The following is a 22,817-nucleotide window of genomic DNA, read 5'->3' as shown; positions in this document are numbered from 1 at the left end:
ATTCTGGAGTAAATAATTTAATAGTAATTGAAATAAGACTTTCAAAACCTTCTGCATATGTATTAATGTGTAGATATGTATTAATGTTTATAAATACATATCTAGCTTTTTATTATTTTTAAAGTACACAGAAAATAATATGAACATAAGAATTTTTTCAATTAAATTTTAATTCAAGTAAAACAATACCTTAGACGGAAATTTTGCATTTTTGCAGTTCTTATCTAGTAAATTAATCAAATTTTTATGAATATAAAAATAAAACGAAATATAAAACATTGCATGCTGCTTTAAGTTTATTTTGAGAAAAATTGGTGAAAATAAAGAAGAGTGTAAAGATGGAAATTGTAATTGTACGAGTAATCGTATGCAAATAATAATTATCATATATGTTAAACATGAAGATCGGTAGTTTTTGTGATACATTATAATCACACTTTGTACGATTTATCAAATATAATATAAATTTAATTTAATTTTGATAAAGACGGTGCGGAAACATAAAGTTACCAGCTTTAGGAGAGATTGAAAGAGCTTCCAATAATTAATTTTAAAATAAACCTATTTTTCTTTTTAGTGAAAATTTATTCAACATTTTTAAAAAAGAAGGTTTGGGGTACATTTTTAAACCGCAGGACTACATTGATCATTTTTAAATTTGAGACAATTGTGCGTTTTGAAAGTGCTCTAGGAATTCGTGTGATCTTTCAAAAACGAACATTAATTTAAAAATAAGAAAAACATAATTGTGATTTCTCTGAAATGAAAATATTAGATGGAATGTTAAGTATCTCAATTCTGATTAATTCTATAAACTAATTATTTGCATAAAATTTCATTATTGTTACTAGTGAGCAGGTCTTTTTATAGAAATCAATAATTCTATTTTTTTTTTATCTTTCCAAGTTATTATTTTACAAAACAAAATCTGATGTGCACACCTCCTTGTACGCTTATTAAATTACATAAACACATTTTTAAAAAAAATGAGTACATAATACTTTATTAATAACTTCTGATATTTTTTCATATTTTTTTTATTTTTATTGTTATTATTGAAATTATTATTTATCGTAAACATTTTTTTTACAGAGATTAATAATAATTTTTACAAATACATAAGATTTTTTGTTAAGTTTGTTATTAATAAAAGATTTTTTTTTTTATAGACTTTTGATAATAAAATTTATTAATTTATTAGTCATTTAACAATGTTATTGTACTTCAAACCTAAAAAAGGTTTTTCGTCCCCGAATGTTTCTGTATTACGGTGGGTATCATGAAAACTAAGAATAATAATGTTATGAAAATGCCATGCCTACCAGGATTCGAATCCGGGACCTCCGGATGAAAGCCCAAGACAAGCTTACATAAATCTAAGTAAAAGTATAATATTTACTTGGGAGTTGATATCTCTAAAATACTAGCATTATCTTTTATAATTAACAGTAAATTATACTGCCCAGGTGGAATCAAAAGCACCCAATGATAATAAAAAACAAAAATGGAACATTTTATGTTTTCTAGAAATTTAACTATTAAGTACCACTATTTATTGTTGTATGGAATTTATTTTTATTTTTTTAATTAATTCAGTCAAACATTTAATTTTTTTCTCAGCTGATTTATATAATGATTTATTTATTTCATGTATAGTATTTTCTTTGATTTATGATTATATCATACCTAAATTTTATGAAGATAGAACGAGCTCTGTTATTCTTCGCACGATCTCCCTTATGCACTCACCCTTCAACCACATCATTATGATATCGTCAAAACTACTTAGAGCACTTCCCACAATGGTGATGCATCCATTTTTGAATTACTTTCATGACGACGTTCTTCCTTTTCTTTATGAACATGTACCTTACATGATTAATTATATAATAATATATTTTAATAGTCAAAGCATGCGTCGTATTTAATATAAAAAAAGGTTTCTAGTGAAATAATGTGTTTTAAGAATACTGTACCATTATCGAGGGAGATTAATGATAGATCTAAATATCGACAGATTAGCTTGAAAGAGAGTTTTTAGGAAATAGATTTTTTGTATGATTTATTTATATCAGTGAACTATTAAATTTTCAAATATTACTCACTCATCATTACGTAAGGATATTTTTTCTAAAATACATATAACAAATAGTAGTTATATAATTTTTTGCAATAAAAAAATAACATCTTTTTAATCGATTTTTTATTTATTAAAATTCCAGACATAAATTAACAAAAGCACTATACACTGATGTAACAGACTGAAATATAAATTGATCCCCAGCTAGTTTAGGTACTTTTTTCCTTTAAAGAAGCTTAACGGCTACTCAAGTAATTTGTCTTTCAATAAATTATATAATACATTAAATTATATTAAATTTACATTAAATTATATAATATTCGAATTCGTCGTCGGAATTAAAAACTGCAGCAAAATATAGCGTTAAGTAACCAGTAAGTTCTGCGTGAAACGTTAAAATGCACGTACGCTTATCTTCCTTAGTTAATTTTGTTGTGATTGATAAAAATAATAACCTATTGTTGTTAATTGAATAACAACATATGTTTAAAACAGAATGTACTATTTTATAATTATATTAATTTAAGCAATTAAATTTCTTCTCGACTATTTTTTTTTTTTTTTTTTTTTGTTTAGGGGCGAAAAACGCCTGAGCGTTATCATCACCCGGAATTTTTATTAATAAAAGGTAAAATAAATCCAAAATAATAAAACTTATAAGGTATGAAATTAATATTAATCATATAATAAAAATTTATTAAAACAAAAGTTAAAAAAGTGAAATAAAACTCAAAACTGATATCGCAGACGAAATCTTTAAAATATAAAAGTTAAAATAGTAGAATAAAGAAACTATATAAAACTTACCTAATTCCGATAGGTTGTGCAAAAGGCTCCCTTCTCGGATAATAAAATTAAAGGGTCCCTTCTCGACTATTGAAAATATATTCCTTTAAAAAAAAATTTCAAACCTTCTTATTGACTTTATTTATTTCCTCAAGCAATTTTATTCATATTAAACTAATGGCAGTCTTATTTCGTCTTCTATACATAATCAATAGACTATGTTTATTACTGCCCAGATGGAATCAAAAGGTGACCCAATGCTAACAAAAAACAAAAATGAAAAATTTTAAGTTTTTTAAAAATTAAACTATTAAGTACCACTACATATCCGTTTGTAGGATTCAGCAGAAAATATGCTTAAGAGACAATCTTTACCGCCTCATGATTACATTTTTTTCCATTCTTTTGGCATATATTTGAATAGTTTGGTCGATATACTGTCTACATGATAATTTCATGTTAGCCCACACAAACAAAAATTTAAAAGACTAATATCATAGAAAAAAGCCATAAATAATACTATGTTTTAAGTCAAGTTTATATGCAATTCAAATAATGATCTATGTCTTATAAAAAAAAAAAAATAATTTTACGAAGATATATCAACCGTGATTTAAAATATAAAACCGACTGAATAATTCTTTAAATGTCGAGGAAATTTCTTGAAGGAAAATGCATTCTGGTAAAAAACGAATTTTGACTTTTATTGTGGCTTCGTTAGAGTTATTAAAGATGGATTTCGACTGTAGAATTTTAAAATCAAAATAAAATGAAAGAATCTAGTGATATTGAAAGATTTTTTTTACAAAGATATGTTTTAGAAATCGGCTATCTTCTATTTTTATATGTCTGCCCAAAAAGAGTGTAATGTATTTAGGGTGTATGCATGTACACCTATGTTCCACCTTAGCACTCAACGGCTAAACCGATTTAGATATATGACCACGCTGGAATCCTTACATTACTGGGAGTGTCATTAATTTTATATATAAAGCAGGTGATTCAAAAGGAAAGGGAAATATCTGAAAACTGATTCTAGAGCTTGAAATTAGGAAAAAAGTTCATACAAACACATATCCGGAAATTTTTTATCAGCATAAGGCTAGCGAAAAATTTCGCGCCGATTTCAGTTCCCCCGGTAAAATTTCAGTGTATTAGTGATAAAATTGATAATTTCTTATGCCTTTTGACCCGAAAAATCGACAAAAGTCCTTTGCCATTTCACCTCATCCTCAGAAACAATACCTAATGGTATTAAAATAGCTTATCTAAATAATTACTTTTTTGAAAAAGCGTCATAGATAAATAAAAATTTGATGTTCTTGATAATTAAAGAAAAAAAAAATTAATGTTTTGAACAGTTGTTATTTATTGAAAAATGTAGGCCTACATATTATTTCTTACAAATTAAACAAAAAAAAAAGATTCTTGTGAAGTTCTGCGCAAGAAGTCTCATTTTTCGTAATATTTTTATTTCCTTTTGAAAAACGATCAATTCATTCTAATAACGTTTTTCTCATTCTTCATCCTTCATTCTTCATTTTTTTTCTTCATTCTGCATTCTAATACTTAAAAAAAAATCTTTGATCTATAAATAATCCATTAAAAAAAAAAAAAAAAAAACAACATTACAATAAGAAAAAAAGATTAAAATCAAATTTCAACTCATTCACTATGCTAGCACTACATAACGGCGTATGAGAAATACACCACTATACAGTCAACATAACCTCAAATATTTTTCGATTTTAAATTGAGCGTAACTCAAGAACGACTCTACCATTCTTCATAAAATTACCCCACACACAAACTCAGGTACATTACTGCAGCATATCTAAACTTCAATGGAATTAATCTAATAGTTTTGGAGATTTTTGAGCCACAAAACTTTCTAAACAGTCATATATAAACATACTTTTCTTCGAAAAGTCGGTAAAAACCACAAAAACTAAGAAAAATTGAATCTAAGCAGTTTTCATTTATATCAGTGTAGTTTTTTAATTATCATGCAATATCTGTTAAACTTTGCTATGGCATTACAGAAATTAACCATTCCAAATATGTGTCGTCTTTAACCATAGTATATTTAGGAGGAAGGCTCCTCCTAATGAAAAGGAGGATTTCTCCTTTTGATAAGTTTTATCTTTTTATTTCTATTCTATTGTTGAGGTTACATTGAACAAAAAAATAATGAAAAGGTGAAACTAAATTACATATTAATGGTGATGATTTTTGGAATATTTTTCTTTCGTTTTAGCCATTATAAACCAGATTGAAATAACCGATTCACTTTTTCAGTTTTTTCTTCTGCACATCCTTTATCATTTCCCGGTTTTTTCTTTTCTTTCATCTCTCCAGATATACTTCTTCTGTTGTTTTTGTTTTTTGTAAACCTTTGATGTTTTACAATCTTTCTCAGTGGTGAACCTTCTTTGGTGTCCTCTTCTGTTATCTTCAGTTCTTCCACGTCTCTTTTAGTTTCTCTGACCCAGTTGTTATTGTTATTGGTTTTTATTTTTTTTAATCTGTAAATAATCTGCCACGGTATTTCATTGTTTCTAGATGACCGTAGAAGGCAATTTTTCTTTTTCTGATTACATCCTTTTCTTAATATTCATGTACAATTCATTATTGTGTCTTCTTCTGTATTCTTCTTCGTCATTGATGTGTTTTAGGATTTTTCTGAATATTTTTCGTTATTTTGTTTGTAGTTTATCGATTTAAGTTTCTTGCTAAATGCCAAAAATTTAGTTCCCTTTAGTGCTTTCGGACGAACGACTGTTGCATAGCGTCTTAGTTTAACGTTCATTAATATTGATTTCTTACTGTAGGTGTTCTTAGTTAATTCCATTTTGCTGATTCTTGACCTGATCGCATCCTTTTCAGAGAATTTTACGTCAATTATCTTCACTCAGTACTTAAATTTTTCTGTTTTGTTAATTTATTCATTTGCTGTTATTAGTTTTTTGGGGACTGAATTAAAATTCATCGTGAAATCTATCTTATCAAAGGAAATCTGAAGTCCAGTCTTTTTTGATTTTTAGGAATTTAAAGTATTTATTGATATATCAAATCCCTTTTTAACACAATACTTTTTTGATTTACTTGCATAAAATTAAAATTAATTTAAAAAAAAATATTATAGGTTAAACATTTTTATGATAAAAAATTTTTAAAAACTGTTTCAGAGATTTTTATGAATTTTGATTAGGTTTTACTACACATTCTTTCGCAAAAGAATGGAGTATATTGAATTGCTGCTTTTCAATATGTGTTTCAGTGTTTCTTATGACTGTGATGCATGAAAACCATCTAACATACAAGAAACACTGGTTAGAGTTACTTTTTCTACAATAATGCTATTCGCTATACAGCCACTTCCTATGGTGAACAGAGCAAAGATGTCACTTTAAGGATTGAGTATTATCTGCTGTTCGTTGGGCTTGACATGATGATATGCAATTATATACTTGGCTAGGTGAAGAAATCAAAACATTACATTTGTTGTGCGCCAAAAAAAAAAAAAATATTGAAGACAATCTGGCTTAGAATACTTAATATTCTTGAGAATGGCTATTTAATTTTTTGGGTAAAATGCGGCTAAGGCCGTCTATAAACATTACCTTTACACATACAATAAGTATGTAGTAATAGTAATAGGCAACAATTAAGTAACCCATCGTGTTGGTCTAGTGGTGAATTCGTCATCGTAAATAAGCTGATTTCGAAGTCAAGAGTTCTAAGGTTCAAATCCTAGTAAAGGCAGTTACTTTTATACGGATTTGAATACTAGATCGTAAGTACCGGAGTTATTTGGTGGTTGGGTTTAAATTAATCACACACCTCAGGAATGGTGGACCTGAGACTGTACAAGACTACACTTCATTTACATTCAGTTCATACATATCATCCTCATTCACCCTCTGAAGTAATAACTTATAGTGGTTCCGGAGGCTAAACAGAAAAAGAAAGGCGACAAGTAACCGGGTGAAGCCTATTATTGTTTCTTTTTCGTACATATATATGAAATACATTTCTTATTATATTTTTTTATGATATTTATTTATTTTTTCTATTTGCTCCTTAAGAGGCTACATTAATCAACAAAGAATAGTCCCTTCTTTAGTTACTTCTTTTTGGATGTTTCAGTTTTATATCTGGCCCAGTATTCTTTCATTTCTGTGAATGCAGTAGTTTACGTTCTCCAGACCACTTTCTGCCATATCTTCTAACTTTTACTGAAAAAAATTGACAATTTTGAATATGTTTACTAAAGGAATCTCTGTCATTAATCATTTCATGTTTAATGTTTAATTCTGCAATTTAAATTTATTTTTATTTAATTATTATATCATATATTATTTTTTAATTTAATTTAATAGTTACGCAATAATAATTTTTATTAGAAACTGTTGAAAAACTGTGATGAAATTGTTTACTTTTTAAACTTGCAAGTAGTAAAACTAATCGTCGATTAAGAAAAGTAACTGTAAATGGTACAAGAGTAAAGTTGTTTCTAAAGCGTTGATGCAGTCGATTGAAGGACAAGTAATAGTGAGACTCAAACCATCAGTTTCCGAATGGATAAATTTTTGAAGAGGAAGCAGAGTAACTGGAAGAGAGGTAAGGCAGGTGTTCGACTTCGTTCAAATTTCAAGAAAAAACCTGTCATGAATTTATAAGTACACTCCTACTCTTCTGGTAATGGAAAACTAAGCATTATCTGCCATATGATGTCATTGCTTTAAATTAATAACAAACTTTTATTATCAGTAAATACCACGTAATAAAAGGCTATTATATTGAATTTATATTTTGAGTAACAATTTCAGTTCACTTTGTTAGAAAACTGTGAATAAAGCATTATATATAATTAAATAAATACAAATACATTGATAATTGAAGTTTAAGTTATTTAATTGCGAAAATAGTGATTATTTCATGGATACAACAGTAAATCTGAGGTTTAAAACTCTGGATTTTAATTGTAATTAAGTTTTACTCACATAAGTAAATACCAAGCTCATATATGTACTATTTATAAAATTTTGGGCTACTTACTTAAAGGAAATTGACAGATTTTTTTCTATCAAACTGTCTTTATATAATTAAGAGAGAATTTTAAGATGCAATTAGTAGTTCTCCACTGCGTAACTACTGGAGACAAAACAACTGAATGCAAAGAACTGGAAAGTAAAAAAAATGTAAAATATTAATAATATTATTAATTAAATAGACTTGCATAGAAAGAAAAAATAAAAAGGAGTTACATTATAAATTAAAACAAAAATAAAAATAAAAATTATAATAAATTATTATAAAATTTTAAAATTATTTTCATTTTATAACCTTACTTATAATTTTTATATGATATTTAAACTGGAGTTGGTTTGAATTTTCTATCATGCAAAATTAAAGAATAAAATTTAAAATAATAAATTATCCCTGTAAATAAGGAAATTAAACTTTTGTTTGTTCACAATTTAAAAAAATGTAATAGGAAGAAAGGAATTTCGGCTGTAAGAACTTAGTATGTTAAGACAGAAATAAAACTTCCAAAACGTTTGCAGAAGCAAATAAAAATAATACAAAAAAAAACATAACTAAGTGATTGCAAGAATATACAAAAGAAAAGTGGATGAAAATTACTTATGATACAAAATGAAAACATATGTAATCCATGAAACACTGTAAGCACAATGTATATATTTATATAAATGTGAAAGTTTGTTTGTTTGTATCAGCATCACGCAAAAAACAATCAACCGATCCCTTTCAAATAAGCAGGATACATTCCTGTTATTTCAGCGTAGGTTTTAAGCCATAGATCATGGCTCTAGCCCCATAGAAGGCATATATTAAGAAGTTGTGAAGTAAGGATACTCAAAAAATGTAATATAGAAAAAAAATTAATCCATTTAATTCAATATTATACTTCTGTAACCATGGCAACTGAAATAGGTTGTGGAGTTTTCTTTGTCAAAGGTCTGTGTTCTTTAATTGCCATAGTTACTAATATTCTTTAGTAATTTATTCTGTCTTTTGTAATTTAGTTTCAGGTTTCTATAAAGTCTGAATACTTCAGTTGTTATTTATTAGTATTATTCTCACAGCCATGTGGATAAGGAAGAAGAGGGCGGAGTTCTCTTGCTAGACGGTCAGGCTACAAAGCGAACCCCGACCAGCTAGTGTATATATATATATATATATATATATATATATATCCATTTATAATAAATAAAAATTAAAAGTAATATACGGAAGCATACATACCTGTTCCTTCCACGTCTGATCAGTTCGTTCATGAACGTGTTTCTATGACGATTAAAACGAATGACTTGAAAAGAAGTAGGCTGGTTTTTCTGACTATTTCGGTACTTTTCACTCTAATTCAAGCAGACTTAACTTGCCTACAAGCCTATATCTAAATAAATAAAAAATAATCTGATTCAGGTAGGTGTGCGAGAAGCTTTAAGTCAAACTGAAGATAAAAAAAATTACGATAAAATTCAGACGCCAATCAAACATCTTATTATTTTAAAAATCCATTTCAGCTTAATTATTACCTTAAGTATCATACATTCTCCTCTCTTATTTAAGTGTATACTACTGTTCAGATATAAAATCACGTAATGATTTCTTCTTAATTTTGCAAAGACCCATGAACCTAGTATTCCTTATTCTTTTTCTTTAGTCTTGAACGATTTATCCACGAGTAGTATGTCTCATCCTTATTAGAATCCTAAAAATTAACCTATCTAAAATTTTAAACAATGTATCAAATCTTTACTATAAGAATTTATATGGTATGAGAATTCTAAAATATTAAAATTATATGTTTTTCAATTAAAATAATTTACTGTCTAACCTATAAATATATGTTCACTTCATTTTTTACGCAACCGGAAATTCTGTGCGATTCATCAGCTAAGCAGTATATATGGCAATAGTTGTCCAGCCTTATCGCATATAATATATAAAAATGTCGAAAGATTATACACCAGTTGTTAAGTAGATACTGAAGCAATGATCAAGCGACCATGAAATTTCGTGCGTTTTATTGGTGTACCCAATTCAAATAGTAAAACGTATCTGTTTTTCACGGCTCCTACTGATGGCTTTGTGGGTCAGCGACTTGTGAAAATAATAATGATAAATAAAAATTAGAGATTGTTCAATTTATAAAAAAATATCAATGTACTGTAATTTCTTCAGAGCACTAGTTTGGTCAGTACAGAACCCGAAACTTTGAGTGATCTAAGAATATGGGATTTCAAAACAGTCAGCCTCCATATTAAAAATATTAGTTATGACTGGTTACCCGTGCTTCGTACGGGTAAAAATATATTTTGGTCAATTCTTAGTGTTACCCGACAAACACCACTAGGAGGTGACCGTACTTTGTTTCTCATTTAAAAAAAAAAAATGTTTAATTATTCTTTATTTTATGTTTCTTAGTCAAGTAACCGGAGGCAGGTGAAGCCAGTCTCGTCGTACATACGGTAACAGTGGCTGTGTAGGTTAAGCTGTTGGGCTGTACACCATCGCACAACTTAAAAAATAGAAATTCAATAAACCAGAAAATGGTTTTCAGCCATTTATTTAAAGAGTATTTGCAAGCTCAAATCTCGATTAGTATAGTCGGAAATGGAAAAAATCTGCAATTACTGTTCAGATTTCTTTTACCTTTCTTCACTCCTTTCTAGATCGAATTTCGAAAAATCAAGCAATTTTTTTAGGTATTGAGATGAAGATTACATACACCAAAAATAATTTTGATATCTTCAGTTGTTATCAAGAAATCTAAAAAAGAGTAAATTTCATCGTTACTCCATTCAAACCCTTTAAATTCAGAATTTCAAAAATTCGATTCTTACTTATATTTACACCGCAAGAAGCATATGAATACAAATTTTCATCAATTTATCTTCAGTAGTTTTTGCTGGGCGTTGATGAATCCATGAGTCAGGATAAGTTGTTTTATACGTACAGATGTGTGTGTGTGCGCGCGTCTGTGTAAAGTGAGTTTCCAAATGAATAATTTTAGGTTTTAATATTTATTAAATTTTACTTACATTCATAAATTACACATGAAATGAAAGAGTAAGGCACATAGTTTTTCCTATTAGTGATCAATGTGAACAACATTCGTTACACGGCATACATCGAGCCGACCGATAGGAAAGTTGATCCCATACTTTAATCAGCAAGTATGGAGTAATTGATGTGACAGCTGCTTCAATCCTGTATCTCAAATAGGGTACATCACCTGTAACGGTGGCACATACACTTGACCCTTTATAAAGCTCCAAAGAAAGAAATCGCACGAGATCAGATCGGGCGAACGTGGAGGCCAAGGCGAAGAAATCCTGTTCTCATCTGGTCCCCGGCGACCAATCCAGCGAACGTGGAATGAAGAGGCACATCTTCTTGTTGTCAAATAAAGTTCTGTGGTTCGAATTGCAGTTGAGGAAAGAACCATCATAGTAGCATATTGAGATAGTTAATTCCAGACACACTTACTTTCACGAAAAGTAAACTTGCCTTCGGAATAAGGCACAAATCATCAGTTTTTGGTAATCTCATTCACGCTGCAATATTTCGAGAGGATTTTCTGATCCCCAGATACGCACATTATGAGTGTTTACTTTTTCATTAACATGAAATGTTGATTCGTTACTGAATGCGACTCGATAAAGAAAGTTTTAATCGTCGCGGTGCATTATTTCATTTGCGAAGCTAGGACGGAAACCATAATCTGTAAACTGTAGAGCTTGTAATAGCTGTAAACGATATGGACGCAGTTGTTAGCGTTTCCTTTAAACCGTCCAGACAGACGTCACAGGAATTGCTAATTCGCTGCTAGCCTTCCTAACGGATTTTCTAGGACTACGCACGAAAGACTATCTTACACGTTCAACATTGCCTTCGTCCTGTGCTCTTCCCTTTACAAATACAGTCAGCGATTACAAGTTGTTTATACCATATACGAATGTTATTGTCACTTGACGGATCACAACGGATCATCAAACGGCTCGTTGAACGGTAATTACAGATTCCCACTTTGCAAACTACAAAACACAGAACACTTTCTGTTGAGGGGTCGCCATCTTTGCTATTAGCGCTTTCAAGAGGAAGGTAGGGGAAACAGTTTATTATGAGTTTGCACACCGCTAAAACTGTTTGAGTTGATTTTTCATATCATGTATAATTAATGTACGTATATATATTGTACGTGTATGTATATGTATGTATCGTGTAACGTACGTGGAATTTAAAAAAAAAATTCCTTAGCTTTAAAACCCCAATATTCATTTTGAAACACACGTTTATTTATATAAACATATTGTTCAAATGATTCAACTCGTAGGAGGTTCACAATAGGATAATCTCCTCTTTATTTAAAAATATTAAGAATTTATGACTTTATTGATAAATACACTTTTAACGTAATGTATATGAATATAGATATTTTTTTTTATTGAAATTTACGTTAATGCATAATATGTGAATATTAAAATATTTTTTCTACACGATGTACATCCTTTTTATTTTATTATTTTTTAAATAAAAATGAATATATTTTATGAATTTTAAAGCTATTTTTTAATTTTATGAAACACTTTGAAAGTGCAAAATAACTGGTTGTTTATAACATTTTTTAAATCTTTGCAAGACTATTATGAGGAGTTACAAATTACATTTTTTACATAATTTTGTATTATTAATGTGGTAGTTGCCTCGAAATTTATTCACCATCACTACGTATCTACAGTTACTTCTAACAAATTAGAAACGACTGAGCCAAAGAATTTAGTGGGTTTACAACTGCTCTCTTTTATGCTGAGAAATTTATTTTTTCATTAGAATTATACAAAATAAATACTTTTTTCCGACTCACTTCAAAATAAAATATCATTTCAATTATCTCCCTACTTATCATAAATTTTTTTAAATCTGTTTAAAAAGAAACCTTCGCAGTAGTTTTTTAAACCGTGTTAGCCAGATATAAAGCAAAAATACTAGTGTAAGCTAACTCACAATCGCATACATACAATACTTAAACTCAATAGACATCAAAACGCAGAGAAATAAAAAAAAAATCTATGAGTAATTATTTTTTTATCGATTGTAATACTTTCCTTTGTTACGTTCTATAAAAGTTGGCAAAATTTAAATTCTGGGGATAAATAACTTATTTATTTATTAAAATTTTTCTTGCAATATCAATAAAAAAAAAATTAAAAATATTGGTTTGTATCTTATATAAGTAAAATATTTATTAATTCAAATGTAAAATGATCATGGAACTTATTAAATTTAAAACTATTTAAATATCATGTTTTTTGTTAAATTTAGAAATAGATAATGATGAAAATGGAGATAGGTAAAATTTTTGTTGTAGTAAAAGAATACAACAATAATGAAGCTAAAATAAGTAAAATAGATAGTAAATACGGGATAAAAAAAAATTCAAGGGTTTTTTCAGCATATATGTACGTAGGTTTTGAGCTCGCATTTAACTTGTGGAAGGAAAGGAAACAGAAAAACGTCTCATCTCCCACCCCAAGGCTGTAAATTAAATAGGAATTTAGCCTATTTTTTAAAATTATATAACACTTATTTGTAATAATAACGCTGCGTAGCAGCAAGGGGCCACTAGTTATATTTAAAACAGTTAGGTAATAAATAAATAATATATAAAAAAATAATAAATAAATAATTTAAATTATATTATAATTTCACTGATCAAGCAATATAATAAAAGTGTACCTAATTTTGCAGTATGAAAGAAATAAACACATTGTAGTCAAAATAAAGAGTAAAGTGAAAACATATTTTCTCGGTACAAAATTTCAAGAATTTGTTCCTTGTAAAAATAGATTATTGCTTGGTTTGGTCCACTTCGTAAGAAAACTAAACCTGGGAATATTATTATAATCTTGATTTGCGTCTAAGGTATATGAAACTGGTAATACTGTAATTAATTCAGTCCTATCAGAAATAGTAATTACCATTAACTGATTCTAACATTAAATATAATATGAAATTTGTAAAATATTTAGTTAAAAAAATTGTTAATCACTAAAACAAAAGTAATCTATTTTAACAACTAATTTATTCAACTTAAAATAGCATTTTTAATTTTGAATTTAAATGATTAATTATTCACTTTTCAAAATTTATAACGGTTCTATTTTTTTATTATAAAATATGCGGAAGATATGTCTGACCGTATTAGAAACCATTAAGAGTAAATTTAGAAAAGCCGTCAACAGACGTGGGTTAGCACTTAACTTCGACCAGGTAGACAATAAGGGGTTGAGGGTGGAATTTTACCTGCTTCCGCATCTCTTCTTTCTAATAATTAAAGATTTTTTAGTGTGCTCTGTGGTTCTTGAATCCTATTGGTTAGATACGCTGTCCAAGGGTTGGATATAAAAGACGATGTCTAGTGCATAGGTGATTCCCGTGGGGTTTAATACCAGACAGTTGTTAATAATTTCTCGATACCAACCGCCGCTGTTGCAATATTAAACAGGTATAGTTGTACCAATTCTTTAATTATTAAATCTAAATGCAAGTGCGTGTTCTCGTTGTAAATTTTTACACGTTCTGTAAATAGAGATTACTAATTTTATTCTGCTTTTTGAAATAACCTTATTTTACATTAAAATTCAAATAACTCACAATTTTGTTAATAATAAAATTAAGTATTTTTCATGCTAAAAATTGAAAAAAATTCTTAATGTATTTTTTATCATCGTTTAGTGTATAAAAGGTTGTTAACGACATTGATCGAACATTTTTTTTACACTTTTAATCCTAGGAATATTTGAATTGTTCTTATTATTATTATCGATGTTAATACTTAATGCAAGTTAAAAAAAAGTGGTATTACTACTAATTTTATCTTAAAATTAAAATTATTTACCTAAAAAGCAAAAAATTATAAATAATACATGAAATTAAATAAAACAAAAAAAATTACTTTTTTTAATAAATAAATGTGAAAATTAATTCCATAGAGGTTGGCTCCAATTGTATTCTAGTCACGATTACTATGCCTTATATGCTAATCTGTCTGATTAGTCTAAATAACTCGCTTCTTAATAAAGGAAAAAATGAGAACAATATTATTTTACACTGCAGTTACAGTTTTTGTAATCTTAAAAATTTTATTACATTAATAAAGTTTATGTAAACCAAAAAAAGATTCTAAAAAATATAAACTATAATAATATTTTCGTCTTCGTCAAATTTGGATCAAGACAAAATCAATTTATGTTATTATAAGTTATTTGCTATTTTCACATTGAAACAGTTATAAAAGATTTACTTCAAGAGAGTTCATCTTTCAGGTATAATTTCAACCCTTGTTATAACAATGATTATTTAATGTTATTTTTATTCAGTTTATCAAAAAGAGTATAACAGGTGTGTTTCATTTTTAAAATTAATCTTTCTTGATTGAAATAGCTGTTATTTGTAAAATCCCCTTAATTTGAAAAATGTTCGCCTAAAATGTCTAATTTATAACATTTTGTCGGCCTCCGTGGTGCAAGTGGTAGCGTCTCGACCTTTCATCCGGAGATACAGGGTTCGAATCCCGGTCGGGCATGGCATTTTCACACGCTTCAAAAATTGTCCTCTTCTCATCCTCTGAAGCGATACCTAGCGGTGGTCCCGGAGCTTAAAAGAGTTATAACATTTTAGTTAATAAGCAGGGCATATTTTCATAATTTTTTCGTGTTACTTTCTTCGTTTTACAGTAAAATGAGATAAAAAGTACTATAAACAATTTTTTTTAATTCATAACTGAATTTTTTTTTCATAATGATGTGAAACGGCGTGGTTTATTAGAAAATAGGTTTTAATTTTAAATAAGATGGTCACAAGTTTTTAGTTTTGAAATTTGAAGCTTAATTTAAACTGATCAGAAAAGGTATAAATTGCAGCTAGTATTGTATACTACTTATGTTCATGAATGTAACAGTCTAAATGATTTAAATCTAAAAAAATAATAGATTATTATTTATGTAATTAATTTAATCTATAATTTGATTAATTTAATTTTAAAATTAATTTTTGTATGAAGTTTCAGTACGTTCTTTCGAATTCAAAATAAAATACACCTATGAGTGGATTTAAATACTTGACAATTTTTTTTTTTTATAATTTGATTTCAGTTAAACAAATATCGTAAGAGTCGATTTCCTGGGAAAGTAGCATAAAAAAAATGCAAATTTGTAATTAGATTTAACAACTTATTGTGCAATTTCTTGTAAAGTTTAATCTTAAATATAAGTAAATAAATTTCTCTAGTAGCTATCAAATTCCTTTTAATGAACCTAAAACTTTGTTTTATCTAATTTAAATTTCGAAACAGAATTCCAGTTCAACTAACTATTTAGGAATTTAGTAGAATCGGTTTCTACATGAATACGAACAGTTCTGCAATTTTGAACCTTTTCTTTATCACAAACACCGTTCGATTATCTTTTTCTTTTACAGAACCCTTGTCGGATCACCGAATAAATTCCATTAATTGTTAAGGCGAATAGTTTTTAAACTTTAACTGAAATTTTACCTACTAAAATTATGAAATTATAACATTCTTTATTATGAAATATTTATTGTTGGTGAATAAAAAACAGAGGTGGTTGGTTATTCTGTCATTAACATTAACTTAAGAAAACAAATTTCATATATATAATTTCAAACATTTTCATGCGAACATACACAGGCTGTCATTAAAAGGTGAGGCCAAACACTAGGAACCGATTCTACTTAAAATCCGGAAAAAAAATTTCTGGTAAACATAGGTCCAAATACGTATATTTTTCTGTCTGACCGCCTTTTGTGTTTTTTAAGAAAAAATTACTTTTCAAGAACGGTTGGAGATAATGCATTAAATTGTGTAGTTTATTTTAAACAAATTATTTAAATCATTTTTTAATAGGAAAAATATAACGATACTCTTCGTTGACAAATTTCAAAATGTCGTTTGAATTTTTAAATCATAAATATCTTAGGAATTAGATTTATCAAATTGTTTTATATTATAAAAATTATGAAGATTTTTTTTGTGAACAAAACGAAAAGTTATTCGTTAAAATCCGACAAAAAATAACAGAGTTGTTGCAAAACGTAGGCCTCAACCGATATGGCGGACTTTTTTTGTTATCGTGACACTTGATAACTAAATCAAATTTTCTGATTAAAATTGCTAAAAATTTAGCATTATGGATGTTTAATAATGATTATTCTAAGAGCATGTGAAATTTTTGTTTGTTCGCTGATGGGAATCACAACAGATGTTCAATCTGATCTATATTCATTGTAACATAACAGGCCATACGTTTAGTGTCTGACGTACACGCTCAAAAATTCCTGGCTGCACCCTGATTGTTTGAAAAGAGCGGACACTTCTATCCTCCAACTGATGGACATTGACAATTGGTGTCGAATAAACAAGAGATTTTTCATCTCCCCATAGATAATAGTCTAATGGGTTCACATCTGGGGAGCGTGCAGGTCAACGAATGGGCCGCCCCGACCAATCCACCTTCCTTGAAAACGATCAGTGAATTTTTCTTTGATGCCAATTGTAAAGTAGCCAGGCGCACCATCATGTATGAACCACATGTTCATTGTGCTTTGCAAAGAAACGTCCTATATAAGTTCAGGTAAGTCATTTGTTATGAATTCCAAATATGAGTCACCTATCAACCTATGTGGAAAAAAGTAAGGCCCGATTAGCTTGTCCATGTGGATTGCTCCATAAACATTGAGAGAAAATCTGTGTTGACTTCCTGTTTGAAATACTGCACGAGGAGTTCACTCACACCAAACATGTCGGTTGTGGATGTTGTTTATAACACCCTTAGTGAAAAACGCCTCGTCAGTAAAAATAATGTTATCCATAATGATATCCACTCCGAGTTGTGGGAACACTTGTTAATTAATCGCCGACTGAAAGCAATCCTTGACTGGTTATCACCTGGTAGCAGAGCTCTTGTACCCGTTTTAGATGGTACGCGTGCAATAATTGCGAGTGTAAAATAATCCATACTGCATTACAAGGTATGTTTTCTTGGATAGCAACTCTTCTGCACGATAATTCTGGTTCCTGTGCAAACTTGTTCAAAATCCTTTCTTCCACTTGCAGTGTTGAAACTGTTTTAGGTCTACCATTACCAACTATGACGGCTTTAAAGCTCCCAGTTTCACTTAAACGTGAATTAAACGTTCATTCTGAACGATTAGGAAACCTCGTATCTCATACGTGCGAAGTTGTCTTACTACTGTTTTTACACGACTGCACAAAAAGGAGGCTAATGATTTAGGGTGTTTGTATATATGTTTGCACCGTAACATCTCAACGGATGAACCAATTGTGACCCACATGCTCTTTAAATATCCTATATTAGTAATTATCATATATTAAAGAGCAATGTTTGTCAGCAATGTTTTTTTGCAGGTATGTTTTTTAATCTTTAATATTTATCTGTTGTTATGGTTGCACAATCTTTTTAAAATTTAAGTTTATTACATAATAATAATAATAATAATAATAAATAATTAACTGTGAGTTTAAAGATAATCAATTGGATTATTTAATTCATCCAGTATAATGAAAACGAAATTTTTGCAAAATAATCTAAGATCTTATTAAAATAAGAACTTGTATAGTTAGTTTTTTAAAATTAGTATAAGCCTAATTTTACTAATTAAAATACCCATTACAAAGTAATATTAATAAGTAGCCTTTAAAAAATTTCATATAAAGTTTTCTTTGTAATAAAAAAAAATGACTTTTATGTTTAGAGACTTTCATCTTTCGTTGTTATATTCTAATGAAATAATTTTATTATTAGACATGAAAGTGACATTGTTACGTTTCTGCTAGCTTGTCTTTTCATTTGACATACCTCCGCAGCAATAAAAAATCTTTAACTTGATCATTGTATGGAAAACATTGTACGATGCATCTCACGTACATAACGTTCTTTTGTTTTGTTTAATTAAGAATGCTTTATCTATTATAAAAACTTAGATACTTAATATTTTAAAACATAAATTACGTTTTTTTTAGTGTAGGATATTTTTTTTTATGTACTATTTTAGTGGTTTTATAAATTTATTTTTTTTTTAAATTCATCTTTCTTTGAAAACACTAAAAAAAATTATACGATTTTTTAAATTTTATTTTTTGCACTTATAAAGGTATATTACGTAAAAAAACTGCAATGGGAGTTTGAAAAATGTATTTATCTAGTTTTTTTGAAATGCTTATTACTATGAACCCAATCATAAAATCTTTTTTTTAACACCCCTGAGGCAACCGGCTCCCACCGTTTAGACATTACTCGTTCGCCTCAGGGTGCCGTGGCAGTAGTCTCTGCCATCCCTCTCTTACTTCCACAAAAGGGTTTTTCCCAACAGAGGGGTCCCCCGAGCCACATAGGGACACGCTGACCTCCTCTTCCGGACAGCCGACGCGCTCCTCCGTTAAAGGACTGCCCTCCCCGGCCCTAACATACACACTCCAGACATGCCTTACGCATATCCTTCGCGATCCGCGGCCCCTGCACACATAGTGAGAGTCTCCCATGTCATCATCGGGGAACTCCGACCCCACCCACTCTTGCACGTGAGCAAGCCAAATCACTCTAGGCATAGAGGCTGTCTCCCTGCCTTGAACGTCGCCACGTTTCGTGTTCCCTATTAATTTTTTCCTTTTATACTCAACCTACGTAACTCATAAGTCTAAGCAACCAGTAAGGTTACCTTTATGTAAAACTCTTAAAAGGAACTTTTAATTAATTCAATGTAACATAAATCATTGTCTAAAACACAAAAAACCAACATCGGAACACCTAAACACAAAAATATAGGAACATATATAATTAACTCTAATAAAATTAAAAGTTATAACTAATATTTTTTTTTAATGAAGGCCGACCGTTTCGAAACCTGTTTAACCTACTTACGTACATACATTAATGGTTATATTTATCTTTTAATTATATGTATCTATTTCCTGTTTTCTTGTGGTATGTTTATTATTGAAATTCATTACAATGCTTCTGTCACATAATATCAAACGTAAATAATAAAAATTAAAAAAATTAGAGCCAACAAACAAAAACCCAATTGAAACTAACCACTGAAGAACACCGAATACCGATACGAGTTTAACCACTAGACCATAACGTTACCTTCCTTAAGGCAAGTTCCTTGCATCATGCCCATTTTCTTTTATGTTCATGCCTCCATTCTCTAATACTCAAGCTAAACAAAATATCTTTGTTCCATAGTTTTTTGATAGCACTAATTTCAGTTAATAGCCGGTAATTATTAATCTTTCCCCGTCTCCTCTTTAAGCATTTTTCTGATCCTTCCAGTACTGTTTTAATCAGTCTTTTTCCTTTTTTGATATTCTCCAGCCAAGAAGAATTGTTATTCTGAATTTTTATGGTTAAGGTTCTATTCTCCTTCATTGTCTTCTTTATTTCCCCATTTTCTTAACTCTATTTAATCCATATTTCCAATTTTTTTCCATGTTCAGATTTCAAAGCCTTCAGCCATTACCCCTTATTCTTTATTTGGCGTCCATGTTTGATGTCCTCCCATAATAAATCTAACAATTCACAAGATGCTTGTTCAGTAATACCTCCTTAGGCATTGCTACTCCAGGTTTTATTTCATTTTCTTATACGAGTTTGTTAGCATCTTACCTAAATACTAAAACTGTGTTACTTGTTCAATTCTTCCTTTTTTCTTGGCATGCAATGGTTTAACCTCTTACTTCTTCTGTTTACTTCAAATTAATTTCCATTTTTTTGTAAACTTATAATATCTTCTAATTTTGAAATCATTTGTTCAGTATTGTGTGTTTCATATAAAAAAACCAAAAAACCACGTCATCTACTTATAAAAATCTTTCCTCCTATGATGATCCTTCTTATTTTTATATAGAATATTTTCTTATATTTGTAACGCTCATAATAAACATAACTGAACCCAAACGTCAATAAACTACGAATTATGATTTGTTATGTGACTATGAAGTTTTATAAACACTTGCACCAACGATGCTTTTACTTCTTTGTTTCTGAATACATTTTTAACAATTCCTCTATTCTTTCGACACTTCCATGCTTCATAAATGTATGTTGGTGTTCTTCAAGCAAAAACTTAACATAAGTTTTATTAATTTGTTTTCATTTTTGTGTTAGCGGATTTCCAAAGAATTTGGATATAGCTACTGCGCCTGGTCAATTTTATATACATATGTTATGCATGTATAAAATATTTTGATATTTTCGTCCGGTATACCGGACGCGAGTATAAGCCGGTTTTGACGAAACTTGGTACGTTTTATTTCCTATTGGAGAGTCCTATTGATTTTCAAGCGAATCGGTTTTCAAGAACCGGAGTTAGCGACAAAAAACTGAATTTTTATGTTAACTAAAACCTGAAATCCGCTCTTCTGTAGCACTTACTATAATAGAGTTTTGTAGTAAATAATTTTTGTTTTTAATTCCAAAATTTTTAATTAATTCAGAACTTGTAAGAAAAAAATACATTTTTATAAAATTCACTCAAATATCGAATTAAAATAAACGTACGGTATTATTAGGAAAACTTTCTCTAATATATTCTAAGTATTTTTTTTTCTTACAGTGGATATGAAGTAAAATATTTACATAAATATGTATTTTTATTAAAATGAATTAAAAAAGATAGCGTTTTTCATTTAAAAGATATTTTACTAAACGTGCATGGAAATTGAAACTGATCTTAACGATTTTGATGTATCAGAAAGCACAAAGCTGTGCCGAGCGGTTGGCACAGCTTGGATAACTCGGGAGAACTATTGCAGTTTGGTTGTACAATGTTTTATTAATGTGAGTTTCAGTTGTTATATTACGAGAGTTTGAATATTGTACCGTCCAACCTCCATCAGTTCTATTGTTCATAGGTGGCATTTAAACCATTGTAACATTATCTACCTTTACTCACAGACACTTCTGAATAAATTTTGAATTCCTTTACTTCCAATCTGTATTATTGTTCAACTTACTTGATTTTTTGTACTATAAAATTGTATTTTTTTAAAGATTTTATTCTGCAATATATGTAAGTTGCAGGTTATGATTTATTTCTAAAGTCAATGAAAAAAGTATTAAAAGAACATAAACAAGATCAAGTTTCATTCCTATCAATGTTGATTCTCATACATATTATATATACAGAATGTATCACGAAGTTCTCCTGGGACTTTAATAACTTATTGTATTTGTGAATATAATGGAAAATGGTCATGTAAACATATGTCCTAAAATGCTTCCTTTGCGAGTTACGGCTAGAGAAAACTTTCGCTCGGATTTCAGCTTTCCCGATGAAATGAGGCGATCTGAAATTTTAGGACGCTAATTAAGGAAGAGAAGTAGTGATTTTTTATGGGTTTTACCCTAAAAATCCGAATAAAACACGTTGTAGAATTATATCTGCAGTAGTGTTTGAGAAATTTGTGGTGAAAACTAGTAAATTGGAGTAAAAAAACCCTGTTTTTTTATGTTTGACGTACAATAACGTAGTTATATGGGTAATAAACACATAAAAATTTAATTGAAACCTTGTAGAAAATTTAATTTTGAAAAAAAAATGGTATAAGATAAATTGAATAAAACAAAGAAAAGTTAAAAACAAATTATAATATGATTTAGAAACAACAATTGTCAGAAAAGTACTTATTTAATGTACACAAAAACAGATTTTTTTGGTGATAAAAATTACTTAGATAATAATTTTTTTATTAATGACAGAAATAGAATAAATTAATTGAAAAATTAGTATTTCAAAGTTGGCAATAAAATAACAACAGCTGATCGTAATTGAAGTTGCGCTATACTATATTAAATGATTCTGTAAGCCGGCC

General features: G+C 28.9%; 1 protein-coding gene across 2 annotated transcripts in view; it reads left to right on the top strand.

Annotated features, from left to right (window-relative positions):
- Nucleotides 1-15,034: 15,034 nt before the first annotated feature.
- Nucleotides 15,035-22,817, top strand: part of LOC142318345 (uncharacterized) — a 31,203-nt gene continuing 23,420 nt past the window's right edge. The window contains exon 1 of one of the 2 annotated variants that reach the window (XM_075354935.1): nt 15,035-15,228. Coding sequence is in view for 1 of the 2 variants with exons in the window: in XM_075354934.1 (XP_075211049.1) it covers nt 18,337-18,350 (14 nt within the window). In the remaining variant the exon portion in view is untranslated. Of the gene's footprint in view, nt 15,229-18,208; nt 18,351-22,817 lie in introns of those variants that run through there. The other variant, XM_075354934.1, reaches the window with a different exon arrangement.

The sequence above is a fragment of the Lycorma delicatula genome, chromosome 1, assembly GCF_047948215.1.
Source record: "Lycorma delicatula isolate Av1 chromosome 1, ASM4794821v1, whole genome shotgun sequence".
NCBI lineage: Eukaryota > Metazoa > Arthropoda > Insecta > Hemiptera > Fulgoridae > Lycorma > Lycorma delicatula.
The sequence above is the reverse complement of the archived record's forward strand: the minus strand, read 5'-3'. Positions and strand labels throughout refer to the sequence as shown.